Genomic DNA, 22,035 nt, shown 5'->3' on the forward strand with positions numbered 1-22,035 from the left:
CCTTCCCCCACTATGCTGTTTCTGTCTCTCTCTCAAAATAAATACACAAACTGAAAATTTTTTTAAATAAAATCAAATCAGTTATAAGAGGCGCTTCTCCACTGCGCGCACACCCGTTTTTACATCTTTGAAATGGGCATGTGCCTCACTGGTGATGACAGGAAAAGCATTGTGTCGGTGTTACTGGCAGGGTTTGTCTTTTCTCGTCGTACATAAAATAGCAGCGTGTCTTAGATCTGCTGCGGCACAGTCCGTCTCTTGAACAGCGAGATGGTTTGCCAGTGCCCTCTCTGCTTCCCTAGGAGCTGGCACTAGATTTCCCGCCCCTTCCCCTGCACGTTTTCAGGTTCAGGTCTGCCACTGAGAAGCCCCTAAGGAGGTATTTGGAAGGCAGGAGTGGAGAAGCCATTTTTTTCCTGAGGTAGTTGCAAACAGACTCATGGGCGGGCAGACCTTCGAGAATCCCCGAGTCTGGGGCAGCCGGACCCGAGGGTCAGAGGCTACGTAGGGGAGGAAAAAGTTTTCCTGGACCCTCTCAAGGTGCCTGGCTGGGTCTGAAAATTCAATGGACAATGATCAACAGAAGAAAAGCGTACAAATTGTATTGAATTTTTACATGCACATGGGAGACGTCACAAGCGAACAAGGCCTCAGAGAAGACAAAGAAATAGTACATTTGTGAAGAATCGACAAGACAGAGGGGTTTGGGCTAGCAGAAGTACAAGGCGAGGAAGTCACTAGGAAGATGAGGATAAGTTTAACAAGGTTATTCTGCTGTGGAGACTTCTCAGCCCCCGATTCCCCATCTCTGGGGATAAAAACGTCTTCCTTCCTCCTGGTACAGATAGGGAGGGCACTTGTCACATGGGAGTTTCACAATCTTTTTTTAATTTTTTGTTTAACGTCTATTCGTTTTTGAGAGACAGAACACACGCAGGGGTGGGGCAGAGAGAGAGGGAGACACAGAATCCGAAGCAGGCTCCGGGCTCTGAGCTGTCAGCACAGAGCCCAACGCAGGGCTCGAACTCATAAACCAGAAGATCATGACCCAAGCCGAAGTCAGAAGCGTAACCAACTGAGCCACCCAGGTGCCCCTGGAGTTTCCCAATCTGTTCGAGGGAAGAAACGGGGCGGTTGCATGAGGTTCCTGTTTTGCTGTTTTCTCAAATTCTTTCAGCTCGCCATGCCAAGGTGCCATATTTGGGGGGAGTGCGTCCTAAATCCCAGCAGTTGCTTTTCTGACCTTTGTTCTATCATCCCTCCCACCCTCAGCTCAGTTTTGTAAAACTTTGATTCCCTGAACCATAACCTTCCATCGTGGAGTATATTGAGTGGCCTTTGTTTTCCTGTTTACCTTTTCTAGAATAATAGAAACATACACACACACACACACGATTCTACCATTCTGGGGCCTAATGTCTAGACTTCGAACAGTGCTATGAAGCTGCTACTAATCTCTGGGGCTCACCTGAGGAGCTGGCTTCCACAACTGAGCTGTAAAACCTCCATAATCCCACCTCCGGCTCTTTCTGTGACCTCACTCACCTAACACCAATCATACCTTGCTCTCTGAGCTCCAGCCAGACTGGATCATTTTGGTTTTCAGTGCTTTGACATGCCTCATTCTGTACTGACTCTGAGACTTCACACTAGCTCTTCCCCTTATCTAGGGGCCTCTTACCCCGAGTGCCCTCCCCCTCAGCCACCTGACATGCACCCTTGAGGCATTAATTAGTCACTTCCTCAGGGAGGCTTATAGTCTGGTGGGAGTCAGGCATTGCCAATCGTAAGTAGGAAAGAGGCAGGATAGGGCATAATAGGAATACGGAGCAGGAGGCCCAAACTATTCTCAGAATCGGAAAATGCCTCTTGGTTTTTTGTAAACACCCAGTGCCAAAGAGAGTCTTGCTATATTTCTGGCATCCAACACCCTCCCTGGGCATAGAGGACACTCAGTAAATATTTGCTGGTATTCAGAACCGCCCCCTTCATGCGTAAATAATGTATTTCCCTCAAAACAGATGGGACTCAGTTTCATAGCAGGTGGGATTGACCGAGGAGCAGAAGGAATTCAAATATTCATATACTGGGCACTTTCTGTGCACTCTGCATGAGGCCACGCACTTTGCCTACATTACCATCATTTAAGCCTTAGAGGATGCTAGGAGGTAGATGCTGCTAATATCTCCATTTACAAATGAGGGAGCCGAGGCTCAGAGAGGTTAGGTAACTTGGCCGAGGTCGGATGACTGCCCCAAGTCTCAATTCCTCATCCTCTGTCCCCTCAGTAATTGTTTATGATGTCCTATGTCCCTCACATGGATGGCAAAAATGTCTCAGAAATAGCAACAGTTAATTTCCATAATAATTATGTGAGGTTGTTTTGAATGTGTCCTGATATTCTATTTTGTCACTTTAGCAATGACAGGCTTGCATTGCTACATCACTTAGCTACGGTGGCTTAGCCCTGACCTCTAACCTCCCCCCGACTCTTTGAAATTGCTTCGTTTCTCTCCCTTCAAAGGGAGCCGGTCCTGCTTGGGTTAGGAGGCCACGACAATTTCCTTCCAAATCCGTCTTTTCTCAGGCTGCATTGAGGTTACTGGGTGTCTCAGAGGCTGCCCCGCCCCCACTCCTTAGTAGCTTCCAGGGTGCCAGGCCTGCTGGCAAAAGCAGGTGGGGAGTTAGCCGTGCAGTGTCACGGCCAAGCACACGTATGGGCTCTGGAGTCGAATAGAAATGTCGGTTCAAATCCTGGCGCCACCACTTATTGTGTGAACTTGTGTTAACTCTCTTCTCTGCCTCACTTTCCTCCCCTGTAAAATGCAAGGGATAATAGTATCCACCTGATGGGGTTGTTGAGGGGATTAAATGATGTAACAAACGCACGGTGCTTAGAGCAGTGCCTGGCCCCAAGCAAATGCTCCATAAATGTGAGCGTTTATCACTGTATCAACGCCTCCTGCATGAGAACTTGAGACGGAACATTAGCAGCTTTATCCTGCATTCAAATTGCAACTCTCGGCTTTGGGTTGTTTTCCTTCTCCCAGGGACCAGAAGCTAATACCCCCGGGGCTGTTTCACAGTGAACTCAGGAAAGCTTGGCTCCTAGGAAGAAGAATCCATTCCCAAATCCAGCCCCCCTCCCCCTCCCCCCCCCAACGCTGCGTGAGCCCCTGGCCCCCAGCCCTCTGTGGGGAAGAGCTTTCTTCCACCAGTGCCAGCACCTTCTCTCACCTCCAACCAGTGCTCTGGTGGCAGAAAAATTCATTCCCCTTTCTAACTGAATCACAGCTTTAATAAAGCTATTGTATTTGACCACAGGCTTAGGAAACAGTAATATAACATAATAAGAGAAGATCATTAAAGTTCTATAAAGCGAGCCTTCAGCTCCTTCATTTCCAGTGTCCCTGAGCCTTAGATAAGGGAAAAACATTTTTTAATCAAAATCTAAGTAACAGTAAACCTCACTTTTCATTTCATTTCAAGTATTTTTCCAGTTAAGTATGGGGTGTTTTCTAATTTCCTGTGCGGATCAGATGAACTATAAAAGTTGGTTGTTGATTTTTTTTTTTTTTTTTTTTTTTTTTTTTTACGTTTTTCAGGGCACTGTTCTGACTGCAATTCCAGCACATGTCTTTGGTACGGTTGTCAGAGAAGTGAGCCAAGAATGATTAAAATTCTGGAGACTGATCTGTAAGAGAATAAGAACAAATGAGTACTGGGAGGAAAAACACTTATTGGAGGGATAACGGGCTCGGGGAGACTGAGGGAGAGCAGACATTAATTATACGACGCAAAGAGTTATGTTTGCAGAATTTTTTATAAAGGAAAATAGACGCTCCCAGCCCCACCCCGTTGTTGCTTATACGAAAAACAGTGGTTATGGGCACAGGCACTGAAGTCCCAGGCAGAGACTCAAGTCTTGTCTCTGCCATTTACATGCTGGGTGGCCTTGCACAAGGAACTGAACTTCTGTGAGCCTCAATTGTCTCATGTGCAAATGGCAATAGTAAAAGCCTAATTATTCATGAAATGATCATGAGAAATCAAGAGGGATAGTACGTTTATTGTACCTAGCACAGCGTCCCGCACACAAGAAGGTGTATATTTCATTATTAATGTTTATGGAGATAATCCTTAACAGTACTGTATTTTTTAAATTTTTAAAAATGTTTATTTATTTTTGAGAGAGCGTACAAGCAGGAGAGGGGCAAAGAGACGGGAACAGAGGATCCGAAGCAGGCTCTGTCCCGACAGCAGAGAGGCCAATGCGGGGCTGGTTCATGAACCATGAGATCATGACCTGAACTGAAGTCAGATACCTAACTGAGCCACCCAGGTGTCTCCTTAACAGTACTATATTTTGAACAATGAAAAAATTTCCAATAGAATTGCTCAAAGGGAACTTACTTGAGACATTTTAGTGCAAATGCCATGTGGTTTCATTCATATGTGGAATTTAAGAAACAAAATGAAGAAGCAAAGGTAAAAAGAGACAAATCACTCTTAAATACAGAGAACACGTTTGTGGTTGCCAAAGGGGAAGTGGGTGGGGGGACGGGTGAAACAGATAAAAAGGATTCAGAGTACACTCATGGTGATGGGCACCGAGTGATATATAGAATTGTTGAATCATATTCGACACCAGAAACTAACACTGTATGTGAATTATATTTCAATAAAAAAACATTTTGAGTTAAAACTAAATCATGGTAAGGCTGGGAGTAGATTGGCAAAAGGGGACTTGACACTTCCAACACCCTTAAAAAAATTTTTGTTTTTACTGTATTTTACGGACTCCAAGATGCATATTTCTTCCATGTTTGACACCTCTCAAATTGCGAGGTCTTACGGTCCTCACCGTGTTTTCTTTCCTCGCGCTGTACGGAAGAATTAGTGCGTATTTCAACCGATGGCATCTAAGGATTGATGAAATATGGTTTTAAGCATAACGCTTCCTGGTGTACTGTTCTGAGCCAATAAGCCCAGACAGTTTGGTCCCCCAAATAATTTACAACGTGAGATGGACAGTGTATAAAGAACATTGAAACAACTAAGTCGACATTGGGTGAAAACGGGGAGGATTTGTGGTTCTTCGTCAGGAAAAATTATAATAATTTTTTAAAATTCCATTTCACCATTTGCTTATTGTGTAAATATGGTCAACTACCTCATTTCCGTGAGCCTTGACTTTCTTCTCCAGGAGAGGGGCCTAATAACATCTCTTGAAAGGTTGTGGCAAGGGTTGAAGGTACATAGAGGGTGTGATTTTCATGCCTCCTGTCCCCTTCTCACAGCCCCTTGTTATCAAAACTGCCATTTCTCTCCTCCCTGATGTCCCTGCATGGAGGAACCGGACTCCGGTTCTACCCCAAGACCGCCATCTTAGGTGGAGTCGCAAACATCTGCTGCTTCAGCTTTTGCTCCAGTTAACGACCCATATTCACCCACTACTTTCCCTCTTTATGGGTTTCTCTGCCACATCTCGGCCCCATAGCTGCCTGGACTTACACCTTCGTGTTCTCATTGGCAACTCCCATGCTTGTTACCAAATAGGATTTCAAAAGACCCTGGTGCCACAGAATACATACTTCGGAAGCTCCATGCAGGTAGAGCTATGACTTTCTTGTTGGTCGCTGAGTCCGTGGTAGCAGTCACAGAAGGATGTAGAGGAGGGGCTCAGTGGCAGGTCCCACTGGGCTAAAGTCCAGTGGTCAACATGGCTACACTCCTTCCTGCAGGCTCTAGCAGAGAATTTGCTTCCTTGTTTGTCTTTGGCAGCTCGTGGAGGCTGCCCACATTCCTTGGCCGGTGGCCCCTTTTCTCCATCTTCAAAGCTAGAAACAGCAGATCAAGACCTTCTTACAACACATCACTCTGGTTACCTCCTCTGCCCCCCTTGTCCATTTTTAAGGACCCTTGTTGATTACATTAGACCCACTTGGATAATCCGGGATTTATCTTCTTATTATAAGGTCGGCTGATTACCAACCTCAATTCCATCTGCAGTCTTAATTCCCCTTTGCAGTGAAACCACATATTCACAGGTTCTGAGGATTGAGACAGAGACATCTTTGTAGGGATCATTACTCTGCCTATCACCTTAGATAATGTTTTCATTGAAAATAGCAAACATTTGTGAGAGCCTCATATGTGCCACACACTACGCTGACTAAACATTTTGCATGCATTCCCTACTTTTATCTTCACGATAACCCTGGGAGGGGGCAGGCACCATTATTATCCTAATTTTAAACATGCCAAAGCTAAAGAACTTAATGGGACTTAAATGACCTGCCTGAGGTCACAGATCCAATCAGTAGCAGAGCTGGGATTTGAACCCAAGGCCAAGCCAAGTCCCAAGGCCTTACTCTTAATGACTAGACCCTAGAATTACATGTGGTGGCAAGAATATCTATAGGAGTAGACGAACTTGGCTGAGGAACACAGGCTCAAGATAAAAGTTGCAGCGAACACCCTAAAATCAAAGTGGAGACTCGGTGGGTGGTTTCTTAATGAATAGCCACACTTCCTCAGTTAGGAGTCTTTTCCTTGCAAATGACAGAAAAGCCCACCAGGACAGCTTATCTAAAAAGGGAGGGTCAAATAAATTGGGAAAAATGCAAGATGAGGGCTTCAGGCATGGCTGGATGCAGAACTTCTGTGATCTTGTCGAGAATCTGTTTTCTTTCTTTTTTTTTCTTGAGTCTGCCTTCCTCATTGAGTCTTCAAGTCCATGGGATGGTAGAACAGTCACAGTGGCTCTAGCTGCTATATCCTATCAGCCTTTAGGTGCAGCAGGAATAAAAAGTCCTTTTTCCAAAGGTCCCCAGATAAATTGCATTGTCCCTCATTGGCTCTGCCGGAGTCCCTGGTCCATCTGTGAAGTAACTACTTGGTCCCGTGAAGGCATGTGCTAGTTGCTTAGTAATAGGTTATGTGTTCTTCCTGGAGTTAGGAGTGGAGTCAACATCACTAGAAACATATACACTCAGAGGGGTGGGGGAGGGATACTTTTGAGCATAGGTAACGGACTCATTTATTATCTCATGTAACAGGAAGTTCAGTGGTAGGCAGTTCAGGATTGGATAAATCCAGAACTTAATATCATGTCAGGGGTCTAGGCACTTCTCTGTGGTCCTTTAGGGTTACCCCTCATGATCACAAAGTGGCTTCCACAGCCAGTTTCACACAACGAGATCATAAATCAGTAAAGAAGAGACAGAGCTTTCTCCCTACAAGTCTTTTACTTCTGTTTGGGAAGGAGAATCTTTTCCGGAAGTTCACCCATGAGATTTGCCTTGATGTCTCATTGGCCGGTGCTGGGTCACATGTCTAGCTTTTGGAAGGTTCATGCCTCATATCTGAGGATACTAACATGTAAGTAACTGGAAAAATGGGGGGGGGGGATCAGGAAGAATGGGGGGGGTGACATTTTGGTTACCCGGCTGTGTCTGCACCAGGTCCCTGGATTTTGGTCACCAGAATGAAGCAGAGAGGATACTGGTTGACAAAAACAATGGATTTCTATTTGGGCTAAATTGAGAGCAGAGAAGGTTTCAAATCCTGGAGCCCCCTAGATGCTCCCTGGGGAATTCATGGAGTCCATAAACCAAATCAAGAAGTGGGATTGCCCTGAAACTTTAGGTTTAAATATGGAGGGTCAGAGCCAACATGTACCATAGGGATTACGGCGATTGCTTGGAAAAGGAGTCACAGTAATCGGTACCACCCTGCACGTTTTTTCATAATGTGACTTTGAAAGTCTTCAGGAGGAGTCTCTTCCTTCCCCCATGAACCTTGGCTGGCCTCCGACTTGCTTTGACAAATATTTTACAAATAACACTGTGTGACACATGACCCAGACCCGAAGACGCTTTGAAGCGTCCGTTTTTGCCTTCTTGGAAGCCTGCTGCCACGTTCTGAGTCTCAGTTATCTGGCTGGAGGGCCGTGGAGAAAGAGAATGGCCCCGGAGGATGACAGAGAACCGAAGCTGACAAACACAGCTGCCAACTATGTGGGTGACACCATTCTGGATGTTCCAGCTCCAGGTGGGCACCCAGCTGCAAGCAGCTGCCTGAACGACCACGGCCTACACCATACAAAGCAGAAGAACCGCCCAACCGAGCCCAGGCAATTCACGAGATCCTGAGAATGATTGAATCATTATTGGCTTAAGTCAAACACGTTTCGGGGTGGTGTGTGGCATAGCAATGGGTAATTGAAACAGGAACCATTTCCCGTTCACGCATTTCACAGAGGAGACTAAACAACCAACGAAGTGAAATAACTAGCTAAGAGCCTCCTAGCTCCATGGTGGCAGACACACGGTAGGCACCCGATTTCTGCTTTCTCAGGTCACCGATCATTAAACCCGGCATAACTATTTTCATACAGACAAAACGAGTGCATTTGCAACTCTTGCTGATGTGCATATAATGTAACGGCCTGCACTGAGCCAGTGTTTATTATATGCTTGGCACAGTGCTAAATGCATTATCTCACTCAATCTTCACATGTGAGCCCACCAAGTAGGTCTGATGTAACCCTCCATTTAAAAAAATAAGATAACTAAGTTTAAAGAAGATAAAAATAAATAAATAAATAAAACTTGCTCACAGTCACTCAGCTAGGCAGGAGGTGCAGTCAGGATTCAAATCTAGATCTAGCAGGTTCTGAAGTGTTGCTCTTATCACTGTCCTGGAACACGGCTTGCACGGACCCACAAAGGCGTTTTCCCAACCTACCAAGATTCTCTTTCTTGCATGATGCAGTGACGCCCTTCGGCCTGACTCTGCATTTCATGTCTTAACTGTGCCTCCAGGTCATGATGGGCTTCAGGACGAAGACAGCGCACATATGTTTCCTTCCTTCTAAGAGTTTCTACTTACTGGGCGTTTGCTCGGGTCACCAAGACCCCTTTTAAGGTGAGAAATAAAAAAAAAAAAAAAGGTCTTGAGTTTTGATCCCTCCCAAGAGCCATAATCATGGCATTTGCTGCCCTGCCCCCCACGCGCCATACACACGACGTCAGGATCCTGTGCGCTCTTCTCGCCCTTAAATTACCTCGTGAAGGGAAGGATGAAAATTGTAGTGTTGTGGTTTAGCAAGTTTGTCTGAGTCTTGCTGAGCAAGGACAGAGAAAGTAAGGCAAGAAAGAGCAATGGAAAAGAGGGGATACGCAGGAAGGAAGCTGGACGGGTGAAAGGTAAAAAATATTGGCCGATGATTGTGGGCTGAGAAACCCAAGGCTGCCTGCCCTCGTCACCTTATTAGGATGACTGCACCACCCAGTGTACCCACGTCAGTTTGGGTCCGTTCCTCGTGTCCTGGCAGGATCGTCAATAGTGCTCGTTTGCACTCTCTGGGTGTCCGGTTTGGATAATACATCGCACGGTGAACCCCTCAAATATGGTTCACTGTCAGCCCACCCCATCAGGTCTCGTGGAAGAGAACTGCATACTAGATGTTATGAAGGATGCCAAGGACACCAGGGTCAAAAGACGCAGCCCCTGACCCGAAGGAGTCCACAGTGTGTGTGGGAGTCATGTAATAGCTTTGTGATGTGTGAAGCACAGTAACAATGGTGCTACAGGGCCCACTGGTAGGTAGCAGCTGGGGGAAAGAGCCGAGGCAGTGCATTATGGGAAGAGGGAATATTGGCAAAGACATGGTGGTTTGGAAAGGCACGGCATGGTTTAGGGAACCATAGAAAGCAATCGCTCCTCATGGCCAAATTGTAAGGCGAGATGCTCCTCCCGGGTATTTTTTGGAAAGGGGCCATCTTATATTTGATTTCTTCCAAAGTCTTTCATTTTATCAGGTTATCTCCTGGTTGTTTAAGTGAATATGTTAAATATTACTGGTAGCTATTTAGGCTTTTCAGCGATATCCCCAAACATTTATACAGTCAAGCGGGCCATTAGAGCTTTTTTGGGGTGCTCTTGTCATGACAAGATGGGGGAATCGCCTTACATTGGGGTCACCTGAGGTTAGTGTATACGATGGTTTGTTCTACTGGAGACCAGCCCGTGGAGCTCAGCAAGAGGTGAAGTGGGAGAGTTAGGCAAGTGGTCAAATCACGGATGACCTTGGGCTACATGCCAAGTCTGCAGCAGGCAATGGAAATCTGATAAAAGTTCATAAGATCAGTGTATCTTAATGAAATCGGCATTTTGGAAGAATTATGTGGGCGGTAATGTAGAGAGGGGCCCAGAAATGTAAGAATGTCAATTTATGACAGAAATACAAGTGCACCGGCAGCAGTAATCCTGTCAGTCTCGTTTTGTGGTTGCATCCTCAGAGGCTGGAAGAGTACCCGGCTCAGGGAAGGCAGTCAAAACCTAGTGAAGGATTCAGGGGTGGCAGGGGGGTGGAGGGGGGCACCTGGGTGGCTCAGTTGGTTAAGCATAAGATTCCTGATTTCGGCTCAGGTCATGATCTCACGGTTCGTGAGTTTGAGCTCTGTGTTGGGCTCTGTGCTGACTGATCTCTGCTTGGGATTGTCTCTCCCTCACTCTCTGCCCTCCCCTGCTTACATGCATGCTCTCCCTCAAAAATAAATAAACTTAAAAAAAAAACACCTTAGTGAATGAATAAATGAGTGAATGAACAAATGGCCCACTCTAAAACTACCTGTCTTTACTCCACATTTCACCCTCATCAGAAGAGGCTACCTCAAGAGTTTTCAAGATGGCTTTTCCCACTTTTGACCCTAGGTCCCTTCTGGTTTAATCTGTCTTTCCCAACCGGAGCCCCTTCTTCTAACCAATTCCACTCTTCTGATGTCTCATCATTACAGTCTCAAGGACTACTATGCCAATATATTACCTTAAAACTTTTGTGGAAAGGTGCCACTTCTAGGGAGCATATTAAGGGCAATAAGTCTCCTTGTTACTTGCCCATCACCGTCTACTCTTAGTCACTTCGTTGGGGCACCTCCCATAATACAAATTTCTTCATTCGTGGTTAGGCTTAGAAATTGAATACAGATATTGACAAAACTGTCTCACTCTAGAGAATAACATAAAGTTGGATCGGCACTTCAGACTGTATACAAAGGTGTCCTCCAGATGGACCTCGATGTGAAGAGTGAAAACAAAGGTAGAAGAAGCTGTATGATCTCGCAGCAGACAGGACTTCTCAAACAAGATGGATTTGACTACATCAAAACATTAGATCTCTATTTGAAAAGGACACGGCTATAGACTATGTTAGTGGATGGGTGACAGATCAGAAGATATTCCCAGCGTCTAAAACTGACCAGGGATACCATCTGGAAGGAACAAGAAAACCCTGCCAGAAAATAAGAAAATGGCAGATAACTTAATCAAAACAAGGCAAAAGCTAAAGATACGTTATTCATTGTTGAAATAAGTTTTTAGGCCCAAGATGGAGCCTGTTCCTGCCCAGGATGCCACGTCCTCAAACTTTTGTGCTCCTGTAAATGTTTTACTTGGCCAGAAATGGAATATATCCAGTTAGCTAATCTCCAAACACCAAGTCAACTCTGGGTTCTATACTTATTTCCTTGTTCCTTTTTTTTTTTTTTTTTTTTTTTTTTAATAAGGCCAGATATATAATACCAGCCAATCGTGCCCTGTTTCTGCTTTGCTGCTTCTAATGCTCTAATAACTTGCTCTTGCCCAAAATCCCTCGGGAAGAGTGTTCCACTGCTTATGGGGCATGTACTCACCCAATCCATGGAATGTTTTCCCTTGAATAAAGGACATTGAATTCACTACAACATTGTTTTAGTTTTGTCATTTGACATCATATAACAAAAGTATAAAGAGCTATTCATCTTTGTTAGCAATCCCCCAAATGCAAATTATAATACGACAATGAGTTAACACTTTATATCCATTAGATAGAAGAAAATTAGAAATTTAGAAAATACCAAATGTCAAAGAGTAGATACCCAAGGTTTTAACAATCACAGCATTGGGGGGAAAGAAAGAGAGAAAGAAAGAAAGAAAGAAAGAAAGAAAGAAAGAAAGAAAGAAAGAAAGAAAACGGAGTGCCTGGGTGGCTCAGTTGGGTAGGCATCTGCTGATTTCGGCTCAGGCCATGATCTCATGGTTCGTGGGTTTGAGCCCCACATAGGGCTCTGTGCTGACATTGTGGGGCCTGCTTGGGATCCTTCTCTCTCTCCCTTTCTCTTTCTCCCTCTCTTTCTGTCCCTCCCTGGCTTGTGCTCATGCTCTCTTTCTCTTTCAAAAGTAAATAAATAAACTTAAAAAAAAAAAAAGAAACAAAGAATTCTTGAGTGTCCTGTGTATGTAAAGTTTAACAAATACACAAAATGATAGAATACTTTTTAAAGATACATACATTTTCAAGGACATTTATTGAACACAGAGAGAGTTTCTGTCAGAAGAAGTTGGGGGAATGGAAGTGAGGTTTGGAGAAAGGGAAAATAAAATAAAGTCAAAACAAAATGAAATGAAATAAGAAAGCTCTCTTGCACAGAGTAAAAGTGGATTGTGATCTGTGTAGCATGATTAGCTCATCTGCACCTGAGTTCCAAAATAAATAAATAAATGGAGAGAACAAGCCTCGGGGAGATTTCCCTTCATAATCTCTGATTTACAAGGTAGTGCACTAACTGCTGAAACACAAAGTCTTTAATTAGTTCCTGTCCATAGGTGACTGCTTTTCCAACTGGAGTAACGGAAGGCAAATTTGGGGATTTTTCTCACTCCCCAAGTACTGATCTTACAGATGATTAAGTGTTTGCCCTTGTTCCCTGCAGCCCACTCAGATAAAAGCCAAGACCACCCCTACGAAAACATTTCCAAGGAGAGAAGTTTGAAAATATAATTTTGACAAAAAAAAAAAAAAAGGAATTAGCATCACCCAGGGATTAGGGACCTGGCTTGAAGACCACACAGGAAGTCAGAGATTAACTCACAATTGACTGGATATTCTTTTTTTTTTCTTTTTTTAAAGTTTCACCTTTTATTGCTGTGAGTAGCATATTGCATATGCACACTTTTTAGAAATTGTTTTGTTTTTTTGTGACCACATGTTCTTTAAAAAAGTTTTTTTAATGTTTATATTCATTTTGCGAGGGAGGGGCAGAGAGAGAGGGAGACACAGAATCCCAAGCAGGCTCCAAGCTCTGAGCTGTCAGCACAGAGCCCTGAGCGGGGCCTGAACTCATGAACCGCGAGATCACGACCTGAGCCGAAGTCAGACGTTCAACTGCCAGAGCTACCCAGGCGCCCCTATGAACGCATGTTCTTGTAAATAACTTGCCTGGCATTTAATTTCCACATGTTAAAACGGGGACATCCACTGTCAGGGACTTTGTAGAAAGCCTCTGAAGAAAACCAAAACATGGAATCTTGAATTCTGAGTGTGAAGGGCATGGTGGTTATGAGAATCAGGTATTTGGGGGCACCTGGGTGGCTTAGTTGGTTAAGCGTCCAATTCTTGATTTCGGCTCAGGTCATGATGTTGTGGTTCATGAGATCGACAGGCTCTGATCTGATAGCACAGAGCCTGCTTGGGATTCACTCCCCCTCTTGCTGTCCCTCCCCTGCTCATGCTTTCTTTCAAAATAAATAAATAAACTTAAGAAAAAAAGAAAATGAGGTATTTTTATTATTTGTTTATTATTTGTTTTATTCTTTGTTTATTCTTTATTATTTGGAGCTATTTAACACTACTAAGCAAGTAAAATACCAAATTAATGTAATTAAAATAGCTCAGTCAGAGCTTGTCTGGGGTTGTCCTTACACATACTTTTTTTTTTTTTTTTTAAAGGGGAGAGGTGTTTAGAGCATTCCAGTATCAGTAAGCAGTGAATCACTCGTAAGAACTGGATGAAATGAAAATATTCGGAAGAGTGTTGGGCCAATGCACCATTTTGGTATTCATCTTCAATAGAGTTCTGAGCAAAAGAAGAGGCTCAGGCATAGAGGCTTTCTTCTTTATACTTCGGTAGGGTTGGGATTGGCCAGGGGATAACATATTTCACTGCGCTGACTTTAATAGGATAAGGTGTTGGCTAATACGATAACAGCATGAGAGGAGATTTAGGTGATCTCAGGGGCTTAGGGCAGGGGGAATGAAACCAGTCACTAAAATGACAGTCTAATGATATAAGAATGGGACCAGCTGAGGGGGTGCAAAAACCTTACCCGAAGCAGCGGACTTAGAAATTCTACACTGTTCCCTCTCAACTTCTAGATGTTTTTCTGAAATGAAATGTGCCATGGTATGAATCTTACTAAACCCAGGTCATCTCTTTGGAACAGGTGAAGGGGATAGAAGTTGACGTCACAGGTGGAAGGGAAAGACAGGTGAGGTTATGGGGAAGCAGTTATCACCTATTTTTTTTTTCAACGTTTATTTATTTTTGGGACAGAGAGAGACAGAGCTTGAACGGGGGAGGGGCAGAGAGAGAGGGAGACACAGAATCGGAAACAGGCTCCAGGCTCTGAGCTGTCAGCACAGAGCCTGACGCGGGGCTCGAACTCACGGACCACGAGATCGTGACCTGGCTGAAGTCGGACGCTCAACCGACTGCGCCACCCAGGCGCCCCAGTTATCACCTATTTATACCACAGGTGAGTCTGGTGAGATGGAGTTAGATCGGAGTTTGAATCCCAACTAGGCCAACTTCCGGCTGGGTAAACTTCAACAGGTTTCTTCACCTCTCTGCACATAGGTTTCCTCATGTGTGTAGAGTTCAAATGTCTAATAATTGAAGAGCTATCACCCATGTAATTAAGAGACACCTGTTTCTTCTAGGAATACAACATTTATTTCTACAAGTCCCACACACAGGTTGGTCTCAAATGCAAGCTTCCGTGTCCTCCACAGGAGTAGCAAGGAGTGTCTTCTGCCTTCCGGCAGTAGCATCTGGAGATGCCTTCCATGTGTTGCTAACCACAATGGGAAGACAGCACCAAAGCCAGTAAGTCAGCCCTCAAGATGATTCAGAGTTCTGGGGTAATTTATTATACACTCGTAAACAACGAATGCATTATTTTGTTATGATGCGTGAGGTGCTTCTGTAAGAGAAACCTGAAATGTTGGAGTGGCTTTGGAACTGGACAGTGGGGGAAGCCGGAAGGACTTGGGAGAGAGTGTCAGCGAAAGCCCTTAAAGTCTTGAAGAATCTGTGAGTACAAACCTGATGGCCTTTGAGAAGGCTGTAGATGAAGGCTTTAGGGGAAATAAGGAAAAGGTTATTGAAAACTGGAGGAGAGGGGTCCTTGTAACACAGTGGCAGGAAGTTTAGCAACACTGTCATCTGGAGGGATGTAGAAAGTACAAAATGTGTCTAATTAATGGAGTGTTCTAGCTCAGTGTATTTCCAGGTAGAGTGTTGAAGGTGCTGACTGATGTCTTCTTCCTTATTATAGCAAAATGTGAGGAGAAAAATCTAAAGAAGGGCTAAAAAGAAGCCCAGAACTTGCTAGACTGGAAAATTCCCATCTTCTCTGGATGACGAATAATGCTGAAATGAAGAAATGGTTTCCACTCAAAAATAAACTCTAGGATACTTCAAGGAGCACATCATCAAATAATGGATCTGACAGTGTGGCTATAGAACCCTTTGTTCAGACCTCAAAAAGATCTACAGCAGTGACTCAGAGAGAATCATTCAGACAAACAACAGGGATTCAAAGAAGCTGATGAGTGTTGTGCCTCAGCAGTTTTAGCAGAGGGACTCTCCAGAGTAGAGAAGGGCTTATCCCAAAGAGAAGGGTATGGGTATGGCTTCTGTCCAATGGAGTGGTGCCTCAATTACATTCATAGGAAACTCACAACATTTTAAAAGAGTTGTATTGAGAAATACAGAAATACTGCCAGCATGGACTAGGGGGACAGAGACAGTACAAAATGAAAAGGGGTCTTTCGGCCCCCTAAATTCTACTTGCAGGAAGCAGACTGGTAAATTACTTAGCTGCACACATGGCTACTTTTCACAGAAAAGTTAAGATGACTCAGAAAGTGGAATGAAGAGCCCACAGGGTAAAGTCAAAAGCCATAGAGAGCCATTCCCTGGCATAAGTAGGACTGAGCTCTAATCAAAGAATTTCTAACATGTGTCCGACTGGATTATAGGATTGCTGTGGACCACTGACTCCTTTGTGTCTCCTGTCTTTTCTCCTTTTTGAATTGGAGTGTCTGTACCAGTTATCCTAAGCCTGTCCCACCATCGTTAAATTGGCAGCATGCAGAAACATAATTATTCAGATGAAGGGGAACTATACTTGAGAGGAGCTGCATTTAAGACACTAGAAGCTTCCTCCATAGCTGCAGCTGATTTAAATGATAAAATTCTGGACTTTGAGCTGATGATGTAATGGGTCGAGACTTTTGGGCACCTTGGGAGGAAGTGAATGTGAATTGCATTTGAGAGAGATGTGAATCATTAGGGGTCTGAGGGTAGAACACGGTAGCCAGCATCAAAAATGACCCAAAGATCCCCACTTCTTGATATTTATGCCCTTGTGTAGTATCTTCCCACAATGAATAGGGCTGATCTCTGTAACTAACAGGCTATGTCAGAAATGATGATGTGTGGCTTCTGAGCTTAGAGCCATAAAAGACATTCCATCTTCTACCTTGCCCTCTCTCGGATCACTTGCTTTGGGAGAATTCAACTGCCATGTCATGAGGACACTCAAGCAGCCCAATTGAAAGTGGTAAAGCTTCCTGCCAACAGCCGAATAAGTGAGCTGTCTTCGAAGCAAATCTTAACATTTCTAGTCAAGACTTTAAGTGACTATAGCCCCAGGCAACATCTTCATTGAAATCTCTTAAAAGATTGTGAGTTAGACCACCTAGCTAAGCGACTGCCATATTCCTGGCTCACAGAAATAGTAGGAAATCATAAATGTTTACTGTTTTAAGCTGCTACTTTTTGAGGTTATTTTCTAAGCAAAAACATTAATATAACAAAGTTTCTATCTCTGGATGCTCCCAAAGATTCCTGGGGAATCAGACCATTCTGATTTCTGTGCTGAGGGGGACAGAAGGTCCATCTCATGGAGTCAACCACACCCCATTACCAGAACTTTATGAAGTCCCTTTTTAACAATTCCATCAACTTCTGCCTCTAAGATCCTCTTATTGCAGAGAGTTCAAAGAAAGATTGTGAAATGTTAGATACTGAACTGCACAGTATGATCTTTTAACTTTCCCTCAGATAAAGTTAAGGACAAACAACAACAATAATAATGACAACAAAAGACACACGTCCCTCTCCACCAAAGACCCTGGACACAGAAATGTTCTCTTAAGACATTAAAAAATTGTTTTCACTGAAAAAAATATTTTCTAGCTGCGATAACAGTATGTTTGTATAGGCTGCTGTTTCTTTTAAGCCTGGGGTGGTGGAAATTAGCAAGCAGGAAACACTATTCACTAGGTATACTATTGCTGATATTTGAGTTGACATTTGTTGACTTTTTTTTTTTTTTTCAGAATGATGCATCAATCCCTGTTTCAAATGCAGGCACAGAAATGATTTCCAAAGAAGTGAACTGGAGAAAGTAGAAATGCGCATGGAATTGGAATAAAACAAACCTTCCTTCTGATCCCCCCCCCCCCACCAAAATTCTATACAATTACTCTGAGGTTAAAAAAAAAAAAGATTTCAAAAACATAAGTCTTGGACAAAAGCTGCACCCAAATGAAGCATACATTACATATGTGAAGACATTAAAAATGATTTTAAATGATTTTTACCTCACCCCATGCCCCTGGCATTTTGTGAAACTCAAATGGAAATCCCAGCTCAAAATTATAGAAGTGAATCAACGGAAAACAAACACCATTCCATTCCCCTCCATTCTGTTCAACCATACCTCAGTCTCTCCCTGGATTAGATCAAAATATCCTTTTCCTCTCCTACATACAAAACAAAAGCTCTTAGTCTTGGAGAGACTTAGATATGGGGTAGAGGTTTAAGGGGGGGGTGCTTATGCTACCAGCGTCTAGCCAATAATGCCTAATGCGTTAAAAATATGGTTAAAACTTCCTTCCAATATGGGCAACTAAATAGAATTTGAGCCAATAATAATAGTTAAAATGTAGTGAATACTTCTACAAGGCAGGCACCTTTACATTTCATCCACAAAGGAGCCCCAGCAGGTAGAGATTACCATTATTTCCACTTTATGTATGTTTTTAAAAAGCGAAACACAGAATGATCAATTAACTTCTTCATGATCACAAAGCCAATAAGTTGTAGTACTGAGAATTGGGAGCCCTCCGGCAGGGGATCTTCCAAAACTAGCTTTTAAAATGACACGAAAAGATCTGGTCCAATTCTTGGCACTTCAGAACCGGTTAATAAATAACAGTCCCTTTCATTTCTCTGGAATCCCAATCTGGACCTGGGCGGTCTCCTAACATAAAGCAAAATGACTGCACGTTGGAACTCTCACTGGACAAATCCTCTCTCCTCACTTGCTTCACCTGACATCTCAGCCAAACCCAAGGCAAGCAAGCTCTCAGGAAAAAAAAGGCATTCAGGTTGCCACCCTAGAGATTCTGAGCCCCAGAGAAGCAGGAATGCAAATAGACTTTGCAAATAGACAAAGGATAGTATTGCTGTGGATCGAAAGTGTCTGTTTGCCCAGCCTGACTCTGAAATTCCCTGAGCCTGAAAGAACAAACACAACCCTTCCGGGGGCCCTCATAAAATCCCAAGCGGTCAGGTCCGGTCTGGTAAACAACACTCAGTCCTAGCACCTGGCGGAACACGGGGCGGTGGGGACTGGGACGGGCGGCGACCAAGTGGAAGGACAGAGACTGCCATCAATACCCACTTACACCTGCCTAGCGGCCTTGAAAAGTCAGGTTGACACCTACAGGGAGGGACCCTGGGAGGCGGGGCCCGATTCCCGCCTCGGGAGTGAGCGGGAGACCTCCTCCATCCTCCCCCTCCATCCGGGGCTGCCGAGCTCCCCCCATAGAACGCGGAAAAGGGCCCTTGCCACTTTAAATGACTCAGGAAGTGAAAAGAGACCGCTGACAGGGAAAGGGAAAGCAGAACCGGGGCGGCGGGGCTGGCGGCGCGGCGATCTCGCCCCGGGCAGCGCGAGGCAGGAAGGCGTGCGGCGCGGGGGCCGACGGGGGCGCGGGGCCGCCGCGCCGGAAGTACCCGCGCCGCGGGAGGAAGCGCAGCGGGCGCCGAGCGGCGGAGCCGGCGGGAAGGCCCCTCGCTCCTACGCCTGGCGCGAGCGGGCGGCGGCGGCGCCGCGGCCCCAGGCCTGTCCCGAGACCCGGCGCGGCCAGTTCCTGGGACGGGACCCCTGCGGGGAGGAGGACGGGAGGAGGCCCCGCGGCGAGCTCGGAGGCCCAGCGGCCTGGGCCGCGTCACCGCAGCCACATGGCCTCCGGAGTGGGCGCGGCCTTCGAGGAGCTGCCGCACGACGGCACGTGTGACGAGTGCGAGCCAGACGAGGCCCCCGGGGCCGAGGAAGTGTGCCGAGAGTGCGCCTTCTGCTACTGCCACCGCCACGCCGAGGCGCACAGGCAGAAGTTCCCCAGCCACCACCTGGCCCAGTACGTCCACGGCGCCGCCCCGGCCTGGACCGCGGACGCCCCCGCGCAGGGCGACGCGAAGGAAGATGCCCAGGCCAAGGTGGAGAATGAGAGGGATGTAGAGAGCGAGGTGGGGGAGGAGAGCGAGTCCGAGGAAGACAGTGAATCCGAAGAAGAGAGCGAGACGGAGGAAGAGAGTGAGGATGAGAGCGATGAAGACAGTGAAGACGACAGTGAGGAAGAGATGGAGGATGAGCAAGAGAGCGAAGCAGAGGAAGACAACCAAGAAGGAGAATCTGAGGCCGAGGGAGAAACGGAGGCAGAAAGCGAATTTGACCCAGAAATAGAAATGGAAGCGGAGAGAGTGGCCAAGAGGAAGTGTCCGGACCATGGGCTCGATTTGAGCACCTATTGCCAGGAAGATAAGCAGCTTATCTGTGTCCTGTGTCCGGTCATTGGGACTCACCAGGGCCACCAGCTCTCCACTCTAGATGAAGCCTTCGAGGAACTAAGAGTAAGTATTGGGAGTTGAGAGCGTAGGTCTAGAGGTCAGGACACCTGGGTGTCAACTCAGGTGGCCCACTTGTGGCCACGTTCGCTTTCACCGTAACCCTAAAAAGCCGGTCTATGCAACTTGTTGGGAGCAGTGCTTATTCCCCCTTTTTGGTTGAACTCCTTTGAGAGTCAGATGAAAGTTCTGGACTCTGACCCAAGGGAAATATGTGTACACACAAAGCTTAGTGTACACTTTTCTCTGGAAAATTGCAAGCCACTGGTCCCTGGATCCCAGGTGAAGCATTCCTTGGGAGTTTTGACTCCGTGTAAGCCAGTTCCCACAACGTCACCTTGTTGAGCCCAGTGCCTTGACTTGGTAAGGCAGTCTCTTTGCCTGCTTGAAAACACGGGAAACTGTGGTTTGGCCAGATGAGTCCAGGTAGTTCCTCTGTAGTGAGGAGACCCTCGGAGATGGTGGTATCCTATTAAGGTCATACGCACCCTGAGTTTCTTTTAGGTTCTTCATGTGTGATACTTATTTGGAAAGGAAGATGAGAGGTTGGAGGCAAACTTGGAATGCAAGTGGGAGTCCCTGTGTGCTCCGTCTTGATGGGAGGGCAGGACCTTCTATTTTGGACCTTGCTAGTCCCCTGGACGTGTTTGGAAAGTAGTAGACATTAATCAATATTTGCTGGGCGGATGGATTTGCAGGTGATTTGCCTTTTATTTATATTGTGGTTATTTACAGCCAGTGAGAGAAATCGCTGGAGTTAGCTAGGGAGGAAACCGAATGATCAAGTTATTAGTGAATGTTGTCATATTATGATGACTGGTTTCCTTAAGCAACCTTGCAATTGCTGGCGATGGAATAACAAATACCTGGTTAATGAGTATCTCTTTTATGAGATTTTCCCTTTTTTATTGTAAAATACGCAGTGTGTGAAAACGTGCACAGTCTAACAAGTCATTATAGAGCAAATTCTGATGTGACCTCTATCCAGATTAAGACATAGAATATTAGTAGCAATATTGAAGCCCAGTGTCCTTTCCAATTATAACCAGTTCCCATTCCCAGTAACCATTATCCAACTTCTGAGGTGGTATTTCCTTGCTTATCTATCCATGCATGCATGCATCCATCCATCTATCCATCCATCTGTCCACCCATTCTTAAACTTACTTGAACTTGACACAATTGATATCATATCGTTATTGTGCATTCTTTTGAGTTATGCTTCATTTTTTCAACACTGTATTTCTGAGATTTGTCCCGTGGGTGGCTGTGGTTTGTTCGTTTCCATTGTTGTGTAGAATTCGATTTTATGACTGTGCCACAAGTTACCTGTTCTGTCAGTGATGGAAATTTGACTTACAAATTCTGGAGTTTCTGCCTATCATAAACAATGTTGGTGTGGACATTCTTGTTCAGGTCTCCTGGTGCATATCTGCATATACTTAAATGGAATATAAACCTAGGAGTTAGATTGTCCGGTCACAGACTGTGCATATCTTAAATAATACCAGATGTTGCCAATTATTTTCCAAAGTGGTTGTACCAATTTACATTGCCAGGAAGAGTATGTGAAAATTCCTGTTGTTCTGTATCTTTAGGACTTACTATTATAGAATTTAAAATTTTTGTCAATTTTGTGGATATGTGATAGTATCTTCTTGTGGTTTAAATTTGTATTCCTCTAGTTACTGAGGACTTTGTGTATCTTTTGTATTTCTCCTTTGGTGAAATACCCTTTCAGTTTTTTTGTTCGTATTTCTATTAGGTTGTCTTTTTCTCATTAACTTATAGGCGTATTCATGTATTTCTTTGACTTCTTTGTTGTTTATATGGGTTGAAAATATCTTCTCTGTTTTTTAAATTATGTCTTGGGTAGAAGTTGTTCATTTTAATGTAGAATTTATCAATAATTGCCTTTATTGTTAGTGCTTTTGTGTTTTATTTCACTTAGTATTGATTTCTGTGTGGCAGAAGTAAGGACTCTATTTCATTTTTTCCCTCTACAGGT

General features: G+C 44.8%; 1 protein-coding gene across 3 annotated transcripts in view; it reads left to right on the forward strand.

The window, feature by feature from the left end:
- Window positions 1-19,135: 19,135 nt before the first annotated feature.
- The window catches only part of TRIM44 (tripartite motif containing 44), a 109,903-nt gene continuing 107,003 nt past the window's right edge, over window positions 19,136-22,035 (forward strand). The window contains exon 1 of one of the 3 annotated variants that reach the window (XM_043580968.1): window positions 19,136-20,033. In XM_043580968.1, the coding sequence (XP_043436903.1) occupies window positions 19,365-20,033 (669 nt within the window). In that variant the 5' untranslated portion in view covers window positions 19,136-19,364. The remainder of the gene's footprint in view (window positions 20,034-22,035) is intronic. The other 2 variants (XM_043580967.1, XM_043580965.1) reach the window with 2 other exon arrangements.

Source organism: Prionailurus bengalensis, chromosome D1 (assembly GCF_016509475.1).
Source record: "Prionailurus bengalensis isolate Pbe53 chromosome D1, Fcat_Pben_1.1_paternal_pri, whole genome shotgun sequence".
Taxonomy (NCBI): domain Eukaryota; kingdom Metazoa; phylum Chordata; class Mammalia; order Carnivora; family Felidae; genus Prionailurus; species Prionailurus bengalensis.